At 44.1% G+C, this 11,491-nt stretch overlaps 1 protein-coding gene across 1 annotated transcript; it reads right to left on the reverse strand.

Moving 5' to 3' along the window:
- Positions 1-1,163: 1,163 nt before the first annotated feature.
- ubtd2 (ubiquitin domain containing 2) lies at positions 1,164-11,215 on the reverse strand. Its single transcript, XM_030101719.1, has 3 exons — positions 11,029-11,215; positions 8,091-8,327; positions 1,164-2,525 (listed from the first exon to the last, which is right to left on the reverse strand). The coding sequence occupies exons 1-3, from the start codon at positions 11,096-11,098 to the stop codon at positions 2,020-2,022; spliced, it is 813 nt and encodes a 270-aa protein (XP_029957579.1). The 5' UTR covers positions 11,099-11,215; the 3' UTR covers positions 1,164-2,019.
- Between the last annotated feature and the right edge of the window lie 276 nt (positions 11,216-11,491).

Raw genomic sequence — 11,491 nt, forward strand, 5'->3', positions numbered from 1 at the left:
CGGCCACACTCCTTTCCTCATTGCATCATTTCTCTGAGATATGTTTGATTGTTTGATTGATGTTTGATTATTTACAGAGATGCAGAGATTTTCCACGGAGCACCACGTCATTGAACTTCAGACTTTGCAGTGGCGGCGGGGAGTTTTTCTCAAGGAATTTTTCCATCTTTACATCAGCTGGAAGGAGCTCATTTAAAAGAAGGAAGTCCTACTTCACTCTATTTTCAGATACTATCAGATATTTATGAAATGTTTTGAGAAGTAAAGAAAAAAAACAACATTTTGACACAGGACCGTGACTCTTAAGTGCTGTGCTGTTATTGCGTAGACTGGAAAGGGTGTGGCTCAGGTATAAAAGAATGTAATAACCTGCAGCAGTAACAAGAAAGGCTTTTTATTTTCCTGCTCACAGCAGGATTTTGTTGCCTGTAATTTCCAGGAAATATCTTCAACACCGAATACATAACTGAGAAAACACTGAGTGTCATCATCTTAGTGAATATAAATCTAACTAATAAAGACACATTATGTAGTTTTATTCTCGCTCCTTGGCACATTTAGTTTTCTACTGGACTTTCCCTAAGAGTTGTGCGGTTTTGTGGTCTGAACCAACTCAGTATGAAATCATTAGTCATGAGTTAATAAAAACTGGCTCAGTGCTGACAACTTCACTCAAATCTCATCGACAGTTTTTCTGTCTTTCAAATCTCACATGAAGCCAATCTGCCTCCTTCCACCTGGAAAACAGAGCTTAGCACTTATTCCAAGATTCTCCACATCATTGGGAATTTACAGATCTGCTTTTGGTTTCAATATATTTTATTATTTTAACTGTGAATCTTCTTCCAGTTTCATGTGAGGCTGTATCAACACACACACGTTTTATTTTTGAGGCTGCATGCTGACGGGTTCTCTTTAAACTTATCACTTCATACACTGGTGAAGTATGTATTCAGTAGATATGATCTTGTATTATTGAGATCCTTTCTGTGACTGATAGCTACACAAATTAATTCTTTACTGGAAATAAATCTGGCAATAATAACACTGACACTCAGCTGTAAGATTGGAAGGTTTTCTTGTTATCCTGTGTTGTTGTAATTGAAAAAAACAAAAACCAAAAAACACTGATGAGTAAAGTAATCAGAGAAGAACCAGGAATATAAACAATGACCAATTTTAATTAAAAACATTCTATTTTTAATCAAAATATGCAACTGTGTTTCTGATGTCCATCCTTTTGCCACATGAATGAATAAGTATGGTTGTGCCAAGATCATATATCAACACCCCTCCCAACACACACTCACACACATTTATTCACACACACCTTCACATACACGCACTGAATACTTACTGTTTCTTACATGATTAATCTGATTGTTCGGTGAAGCTGAGTGAAATAAAGTATCTAACTGAGCAGCAGCAGCTTGATAAAACCTCCAGCCACATTATGGAGGACTTGATGACAAACCCAAAGCTTTACCGACTGGATTCTCTGATTTAAATGCTGATTTGATTCACATGTCGTCACAAAAATGCCTGAATACGATGAACCGCGGTGATTGTTGAACTGCCTGACGTGAAACCGAGTGGCATGAAAATGTATATATAGATATATTATATATAACCCTGTAGCCTCATGAACAGAATTCCTACTGCTGAGCCTTGCCAGAGGGCAGAACTTGAATGGAAACTGAAACACAGAAACATTCAAACATCAGTGTTGCTAAGAAAACCCCTTAAGCCATCTGACAAAGTCTGTTTGGTTTCCATAGGAACAGTTAAAAAGACTTCAAAAAGGTCAAAATTTCAACTTGTAAAACCAAAAAGGACGAGTCTTTCTCGATTCAAGAGTTCTTCTGCTCCAGCAGACGGCCGAGCTCGCCCCAAACAAAGGAAACGAGAGAAGAGAAGAGAAGAGAAGAGAAGAGAAGAGAAGAGAAGAGAAGAGAAGAGAAGAGAAGAGAAGAGAAGAGAAGAGAAGAGCTTTTCCTTTGTTTTTCCAGGCTGGGGGAGTCAGTTCTCCACAGGTGTGGGCTCCTGCGGCAGTGCAGCCACTCCTTCCACGGCGTCGGGCGCCTCTGGCGTGTGTCCCGGCGTGACCGGGGGCTCCGGCGGCGGGCGCTGGCTGAGGATGACCTGCACTACATAGTCCCTGGAGATGTTGAGTTGGTCCAAGCGCAGCCGGTCCGTCAGCGGCCGCCCTGAGAAAAACCAGCGCTGGGTGGCGGCGGGCACGCCCTCCTGACTCTGCAGGCGGCGCTTCATCACGCCCACCGTGTCCGTGGAGCGGACCGCCAGCCGCAGGTCGCGGCCCGTGGAGAGCCGGAGGCGGAGCTGGCACTCCCCGCCCGAGCCGGGGTCGGCGGCGCCGCCCGTGGACGGGTCGGCGGCGGCGGAGTCCGGATCCGAGCCGTCGGGCTCGTCGGACCGCTCCTCGATCATGTTGACGGGAGGAGACAGGCAGTAGACGGGCAGCTGGTATCGATTCCCCAGTTCATCGTAACATTCGGTCAAAGCTCCTGGAAGACAAGGAGGTTTGAAGATGTGAGTGAAGAGCGGTCCAGTCACGTCCCAAAAACCACGGCTGGTCAATGAAGACGACTGAGGACAGTCTGGTGACTGATTCTTCCATCTTCTCATTATTATCTCTTTATGTTATTTTAACAGTTTGGCCTCATACACTCTTTGTTCCTCAATCAGCTACGTTTTAAGAACAATTTTAAACTCCACTACTGCACTGAAATACTTGGAAAATACATCTAAAGCAATCGTGTCCTTCCTCTGGTTGACTTGTTTTAATGAGTTGCTGTGGTGAAAAGGAGGACTTCTTTCCCCTCCTACACTAACTTTGTAATTCAAATTTTCTCCCGTTCTATTTCAGTGTTTCTGCGAATAAATCAAAAAGGAAAACAGTTGGATAAAGTAGAATGGAAGCTGAACAGATGGAAGTCTATAATTATATCTAGGAGGAAAACTGAATGAAGGAAATACATGTAACAACCAAAATTACAAGCACAATTGAAAGAGTGTTATGAATGCGTAAAGCCCTCAGCTGTACCTTTTAGGTTGCTTCAGCGTTTATATTTTAAAATAATTTGAACACCACTTCAATGATGTAATGATAAGCATACAATTGATCTAAAAATAGAAAAAATACAAACTCCTATTGCTTAATTTATATTGTTTCTTCCACTATTTTTGTCTTTATTAAATTTAAAATACCAAAACGACTGATCAGCATTGGTTGCTCCCAACACACAATAATACTGAAAACAACAACAGTGATTTTAGGAGTGATCCACTGTAATTACCGAGACTATATCTAAACTTCTAATGTAATGTGAGATCATAAAGCTCAGACAAACTGGAAGCTTCAGCGTCAGCAGCGACTTACGACTTACTGTAATCCGCACACCAATAAAAGACTAATTGTGAGCATGCAGGGTGGTGTAGAGTGCGCTGGATAAATCATTAGCTGTGCACTTCCAAATCTGAGCTGGGAAACAAAGACAAAAACCGAGTATCCTCTCGTCCTTCCTTGTTTTACTGATCCCGGCGCAGTGCTGCCGCATTTCCATAAATTTCAATTGTGCTGCTTTTTTTTTTTTCCCCCCCTGTTGCAGTCGCAGCGAAGTGAAAGTTCAGCACATCGTTTCCAGTAGCTCTTAATTCACGTTTGACTGTTCGACCATGAAATGGAGAAATGAGAATTCAAATGAGAAGCGGGAGAGATCGTGGAGTGAAAGTTGGAGTGACAGGGAATGTAGGGCAGAGGTTACGACGCCGAAATCACCAACAAGAGCAGACTGTGATTCAGACAGTGGGAGTGAAGAGCTGGTGGACGGAGAGGAGGAGGGGGGGGGGGGGGGGGGGGGGGGGGGGGGGGAGGGTGTGTGGAGAGGTCACCGACAGAAACTTGACACATTATTATTTTAAGGGGAGCCCCCCAGGGGTCCTGGGAGGGGTTTCAGACAGTCACGTTCACTGCATCGTAAAGTCTCTCTCTCTCACCGACACCAACTGAAATCATCTCCACAAAGTCCATCTCTGCTTTGTTTTTTTTTTTTCCTCTCTCTCTCCACTGCAGATGTTCTGAAAGGTCGTCTCGCTGCTCCTGTGTGGTTTTACGGCTTCAGCTCGGGTCACTTGAGAAGCGAACAGCAGCTTCAGTGGAAACAGAGAGGAGTCAGCAGGCGCCGTTTCTGCCTGCCGCTGTGGTCAAGGTGAGGACACGAGAAGAAAGGCTGCGATTCAGGAGTCGCTTGCTGCGCTGGAGTGGAAGAGCGAGGGGCCGAAAGAGCTCCAGTTACTTTGTTTCTGAAATACGAAGCAGTGCGAACGACAAGCGTACTCTAAATAACTTGCTTTGTTTTGTGAAATGATTTTCAAGTACATTTAGCCTTTTTTCATCATGTACTTGTATCCCATTGTCCTAAAACAAATGAAAAAACATGTGGAGTTGTCATAATTTAAAGGTTTTTAAGGTATCATTTTATTAATTTGGTCCGTTCGAAGTTAAAACTAGCCTCTGAGTGACCTCTGGGCTGCAGACACGTTTCCTTACAAACTGTCAGAGGAACGTGGAAGTGGCCAGTTTCACTAAAGGTCAGCATAAATGCACGATAAATGTCAAACTCAGGTTTTCCTCTTAATGTCTTGTCATTCAGCTGTGACTGTACATCTCGCTTGCTCCTCTCCAGCTGACGCCACCTCGGTGTTGATCTTTCAGCTGCAGAATGCTAATGGTTTCCAGGTGCTGCTAATGTTTTTAGTTGAGGGGAGAAAAAAACACAAGAGCTCAATTTTGGAAAACATCCCTGCAAGCAGTGCTGGGCCTCGCATCAAAGTTAAGAGGCTACATTTTTTTCCCACCATGAATGTAATTATTCTCTTGAAAAGAAAGAACTAAACTGGAGCATGGAGTTTTATTGTTCAGTTGAGCATCTGAGAGAAAAGAAACCCATTTTAAGTTACTCAAACCAACACTTGATGACTATAACTTTAGTTTCTGGACTCGAAAATGAGCTCATTTGATGCATAAATGACCCCAGGAAAGCTGCCAGGGGTAAAACGGGTAATTTACCGACTTGTCTGAGTGACTTCACGCTTCATCAAACTGGGGCTGCTTCGTATGGCCGTGTCTGTGTGTGCAACACAAACTGAAATACAAACACATTCTTTAAAGAGCAGCTAAGACACAACAATACCGGTTTCATGTATAAAAACCAGTAAAACCTCCAGATCAAGTTGTAATGACTTTATGTGGAATAATGACTATATATGGAAATAAAGTGACTCAGTAAACAGAGACATCAATATGAAATTGTTTCTGCTTGGTAGCGTTAGCTTTGCCACTGTGGACACGTCAGCGGCCGGATGCGAGTTTCCAGATCGGATTCCCACAACATCGCAACCAAGACTGTCCAATTCTGTTCAGACGGGAGACCTGAGGAATTTTCTGTTTGATGCTCTGCAGGGTGTTCTCGATAAGCACCGTCAGGAATTTCATCTCAACTCCTCCAGAATGACTAAACAGACTTCAGTCAGCCACACACGCAGCAGATAAGCAAAATCGAGATCTACACGTTTGCCTTATTATCAGATGTGAGTCAAACACTTTAAGGCTTTTTCGTGGTTGCATGTACTCCCACAGTGTGTGTTAATTGACTTTAAATGTGTGATTGTCTGTTCGCCCTGTGATTCAAGTGCTGAATTAAATGTGATAAGGAAAAAAAAAAAAACTTAAAAAAGTGGAATCTGAGATTAATAATCATTTGAAGTTTTGTTGTAAAAGTAAAGCTGGAGGCAGCACGTGCTGAAAAGGCTGGAGAGGTCTGGTTGCTTGGCGGTCTGCGCCGCTGGATGAATGAAACTGTGATGTCAGGTTTGGGGAATCCACAGCTGCAGCCCGGCGGGATCTGACCTCGCCAAACATGCAGCAGGACAAGACACTGACGACGCTGAAAGGGCCGTCAACGGTGTCACCCATCGTGAAAACCCGTCCAGCTCAGCTCCGGCGCAGGTTTCACAGTATTATACTGAGCAGTCCCGTTGCTTCAGTGATGAATTCATTCAGTCCGCCGCTGTAGTAAGCTGGAGAAATGTGATTAAATGTGTTTCCCGTCACATCGTTCAGGGTTTGAAAGCATATTGTGCTTCGCAGAGTGGATTAAAACACAGTAGTTCTGAAATAGTCTGCAAGGCCTCTTTGATATAATGATCACACAGGTAATGAGATTTGACTTTTACACAGAAAAACAGGAAGTTGGGGAAAGTCGGAACTGCAGAGACCGAGACCAGCGACTGCGACAAACCCCTCCGCCGTCCAGCGCTAACAATGAAAACATAGAACCAGGGGGAAAAAAAAGACCTTTCCTCCCAGCTGAGGTAATAAGAGACTCTGGTGTTAGAAGAAATAGGAATAATAAAGAATGACGCACATCCTGAGATGAAGAGTCTGTTCAAGCTGCTGATAATTACCGCGTGAGGCTGTGCTTCCTGAACCTCGGTCACGTCAATTTTATTGATTTCTTTTTGTATTTGCCAATGCTCTCAAGTGTGATTTTGAAATATTCTCTTAGCGATTATTTCATTAAGTCCTCCTGTCAGTCGATTAGAAACACACCTCCTCCCATTTAATATTCATTGATCTGCTCTCCAGTATGTACTTCTAGTCTGAAATCTGACGTGTTCATTGAGTTCATTCACTTAGAGCTCCTATAACTCCCGTCAGCTAAGACTGAGACACATGCTTGAAACCAGATCCACATTCACTTAAATGCAATTTATAGCAGAAGAAAAAAAAAAAAAAAAGAAGTCACTCAATAAATAATTAATTGCAATGTGGTGCAAACTTGCTTCCTGTTTCTGAAACCTTTGCATCTGATGACACTTGAAACTAAAAGACACTTCCTGAGGAAGCTCGGCTGCATCATGTCGGCTCTCAGTCCCAGCCTTGTTAATGTAAGCTCATAATGCCTGAGCGTTGATGCTGAGAGGGCCGTGTGGCACAGACCGCGATCTGATGGCAGGAAAGTAGGCCACGACATGTGAAAGCCATCCGTCCATATTTGCTTTTCTTATTGTGGCTGCGTGAGCTCTTTATCCCCGGATCAGCCGCTTCCTCAAGGCTTTAGAAACTCGAGAGCGATCCGGGAACTTCCACAGAAATCAGACAGCAAGCAAATTTCAGGTGAAATTTTAAATACTTTCCTACCCACAACAAAAGGAGCCCTCAAGCATTTATCTAACATTTTCCCAGCTTTGTGTTCCCACTCAGTTTCCTTCCATAGGGTTAGGGCCATCACAGAGCAAACACAGGCAGACAGTCACACTTAGAAATATTTTAAAATCTCAAGAGGAAAGGTCCTCGATCACACTTCAACTGGAGATGTTCGAGTTCAGGCTTTTCTCACTTTGCATTGTTTCATGTAGATGTTCTGCTTCATTCCAAAACATAAAGGGATGTTTCTTTAGTTATTAGGAGACTATCCATCCATGGATGGATGGATGGATGGATGGATGGATGGATGGATGATGCACAGCAGAATTTACCCAGGTCGCAATCTGATTCTAGGTTTTTTTTTCCTGCAAAGAACATATCAAAGAAGATATTCCTACATTTGTCTTTTTAAACTTTTTGAAAAACCTGGAAAATCACATTCGATATAAACTCAATTCAGAATGACCGTTTGCTCACTAAGCCACTTCACAGACATTTCCAAATTAAAGTATCAATAGACTACAATCAATTTTCTAAAAAGAATAAATTGTTCGTTTGAAAGGGGACTGGAAGAGAAAGGTGATTTAGGTCAAAATTCTTACCAAATAATTCTAATTACACTGAATTTACTACATTAATATCAGCATTTCTGAGTGAAGTAGATTAAATCCATGCATGATGATTAAATGTGTTGCTTGTTTGCAATAAAAATCAGCAGAAATTATACTTGTACTTTCGCGCTATAGAAGTATTGAGTCACAATTTGGCGTCTTGGCAGTGCACGTTGCATATCCACGCCCTTCCGATGATCAAAGGTGCCCTCCCCCTGATCTGCAGCTACTACTGTGGAAATGTGTCCTACCATGTGGCAGTGTGATGCTGGCCCCGTCAAGGATGGCCTGAGCCAGCAGGTGGTCGCTGCTTTCAAAGGCGCTGGCCGCAGCCCGCAGCGCATCCCAGATCTCCTTCCGGCCCTCGAATGCTGGCGCCGTGTCCCAAAACTCATCTCTCTTGCTGCGCAGCTGGCCTTCAGTCATCGGGTAGTCACTTTTCCATTTAGGCCTCTCTCTTTTCAGTGGCTGGTTACGCCCTAGAGCCACTGTGGGGAAGGGAGGGGGAGAGGGGGAGAAGGGAAAGGAGGGATGGGGAGAGAGGAGAAAGAGGTAGGTGAGAAAGGAGAACCACAGGGGAAAGATGCGCTCATAAAATGTAAGAACAGAGAGGAAAAAGGAATCGGGAGGGAAGAAGCAGACGGAGGAATTACAGGGAAAACCAAAGCGAATGGGGATGTGAGGGGAAACGAAAAATGTCAGATGTGAGATCAAAGATGACAAAGACAGAAAACGAGAAGCACGAAATGAGAAGAAACAGGAACACGGTATATTTATAGCAACAGCTTACTGAAAACAAACTCGGTTAAGTTTACACAACTAAGCTCAGGCGGCAGGTTTAACATGGGTACAGACGAAGAAAAAAAAAAAAGGCCTGACATGCAGAACGACTGAGCAAAACTGGAGCTGGAAGTGTAACGTTACTAAACTTAGTTAAAAGGTTGGGGTCTCAGCATCTAACAGAGCTCCATCTGCAGCCGAACGGCTGATGAATAACACCATCTGGAGCACCACCGAAGGGGACGGCAGGTACAGGACAGCCAGTACACGTGCATGTGTTTGAGTACGCAACTCAGACAAGAAGAGAGGGGATGACTGTCAAGGTGTTGAGTTACACCTGCTGCTGGCGGACACGCACTCTGTTGATCACATGTCACAGACAGATCGCGCTGCACCGCGAAACGCTGTTTGTAGTAAATAAAAGAGACAACGGGAAATTTTAAACACTTGTTTTGGCTTATGAATCACCGGGAATACATAATCTTTCCGTGATAGGAAGATCATCTCCGTGAAATCAGGTCACAAATTGAGTTGAGCTCATTTGAGGTGATTGAAGGAATATCAGTGGAAAATGCTGAGAAAAGGAAACTTAAAAAAAAGGTACAATCTTCTGTGGGAAACAACTGCTTGAAAACCTGTGTCTTGTCTTGCGTGACAGTGCAATCGAACTTCTGCATTAGTTTAATTTCGAGCTCATCCGTGTGTCTACAACTCACTGGCATTTCTTTAAATATGAACCTACTTGGCTTTCCTGCAGCAATTCTCGGAATTCCCACTGGATTTTATGTGGGTCAACAATTTTACTCTACACTGACATCTGCTTTTGTGAAAACAAAAGAATTCAGACTTTATTTTCTGTAATATCAATGAGCAATGTGTCCAACTAAGAAGTACTCCACTGCATGAGCCCATAAAGGAGGATTATCTCAGCATCTTTAAGTGCACAGTCTACACTCCTGCTTGTCTCTGTCTGCAGGTCTGTAATTAAAGTAACTCAGTAGGAAACGGTCCAAAAGCTGTCTGCAAAACCATGTGACAAACCATGTGCAAATTTATCCTTAATGCAATAAAATATTTGCAATAAACATATCATAAAAGACTGACTTGAGTTGTAATAAACTGTTTCAAAGCACTCTGCATTCATGCTGTTCATGTCAGCATATTTGGCCAATCAGAACACTGCACCAGGCTGTGTGGACCAGAGATCATACCTACTTAGATCAACATGACCTGGTGGCAACAGTGAAGAATTCAAAAGCACAAGCAATAAGGAAACCAACAGAGTCAACAGCTGCACTGGTTCTAACATGCTGCCAAGGTAACTGCATACATGTGATTAAAATAATTAAAGACAGCTCTGTCTTCTGAAGAAATGATCAGGTGAAATATGAGCTGTTGTCAAAACAGTCTGGTGGTTTGAGGCTCCGTTAGATTGAGCAAATGTGTTGACATCTAGCGCATCAAAAACATAATGCAATCCAGTCCAGTCTTGTGCAACGCCTATGCTGGAAATGCCAATCTCACGGTGATGATAAACTTTCATATACCCTGCAGCCCTACTTGCAGTCTGGCTTTAAACAGTCACAGATTTCAATATCACTTAAAAGGTTTGTATTAAAATGTCAAGCTCAGTGCCACACTGGGTGCATCTCTGCTCCATAACCTTTGGTACTGCATGCTCTGCTCTTTATTGCTCAATAAATACAGTCAAGATAATCTTTGCACTGTTTACACTTCGTTCCACTTTCAGATGTGATTATTGCTCCCAGGCTTTGCTCTCAACACAAAATCAAAGCCACACTTATTGAAATGGGGGTAAAAAAAGGGGAGCACACTTCCTTTATCACAAACCAGCAACACTGTAAGTTTTCTCACATCCTCCCTCCACTCTTCTCCTGCACTTTCCAACACCTCAGGAAACGTGTCAATAACAACAAAAGACGAGCGATAGCCCCGGGCTCAGCATGCATGGAGGGAATAGTTAGAAGGTAAAGCAGAGGGTATGATTTAAATCCAAATCAGTCACTCCTGTGCTCCCCCCCTTGCATGCCACTGCTGTCTGTGACCCATATTTGTTATGCAGAAAGCTAGCAGGCTAACTAGCTACGTTTTAGCTGGCTAGCTCAGTCAACACCAAAGAACAAAGGGAGGCAGCGTCGCACAGTAAATATCTCCCAGTTTGTAAAGTGTGGAGCAGGGGAGCCGTCTTTTGGAGCTTTAGAGGCCGCGCTGAGCGGAGGGAGGCGGGCGGGAGGGCTGCAGAGCCCGTCTGCGGCTCCGTCTGGCTCGGGTATAAAGGGAAAGGAAGAGGACCTCCAGCCAGGACAACATGCAGAAAGGCTGCAGGAAGCCCCTCTTCTAAGCCAAGCGTGTGCCCGCTGAAAGATGTCGACGCGCCCGCTAAGTTACCTCCGGTGCCGTCCGAGTTCTCGTTTAAGCTGCCCGAGGAGTCGTGGTGGCTCCCGACACAGCCACCCATGGATGTTTCGGCAGAGCAGCCCGGGCTAGGTAGCTCACCCCCCGGCCCGCAGCTAGAGCAGCTAGAGCTACATCCACTACCTCCCTCTCTCTCCCTCTCTCTCTCTCTCTCTCTCTCTCTCTCTCTCTCTCTCTCTCTCTCTCTCTCTCTCTCTCTCTCTCTCTCTCTCTCTCTCTCTCTCTCTCTCTCTCTCTCTCTCTCTCTCTCTCTCTCTCTCTCTCTCTCTCTCTCTCTCTCTCTCCTCCCCCTCTCAGCGCTGAGGGGGCTCAGCAGGAATAATCTTCATCTTTGGAAGCAGGAAGACGGACTCGGAGGTCGTCATCATCATCTGCACAAGGTGACCGAGAGGAGAGAAGAGAGGACCCCGAATAAAGACAACTAATAATAATAAAA

Source organism: Salarias fasciatus, chromosome 10, assembly GCF_902148845.1.
Source record: "Salarias fasciatus chromosome 10, fSalaFa1.1, whole genome shotgun sequence".
NCBI classification, from domain to species: domain Eukaryota; kingdom Metazoa; phylum Chordata; class Actinopteri; order Blenniiformes; family Blenniidae; genus Salarias; species Salarias fasciatus.

Excerpts from the sequence above, each read along its gene's own strand:
- ubtd2 (XM_030101719.1), bottom strand. The coding sequence starts at position 11,098 with ATGGGTGGCTGTGTCGGGAGCCACCACGACTCCTCGGGCAGCTTAAAC. Across the intron at positions 8,328-11,028 it reads GAACTCGGACGGCACCGGAG|TGGCTCTAGGGCGTAACCAG; the intron begins GTAACTTAGCGG and ends CCTTCCCCACAG. Across the intron at positions 2,526-8,090 it reads CAGCATCACACTGCCACATG|GAGCTTTGACCGAATGTTAC; the intron begins GTAGGACACATT and ends CTTGTCTTCCAG.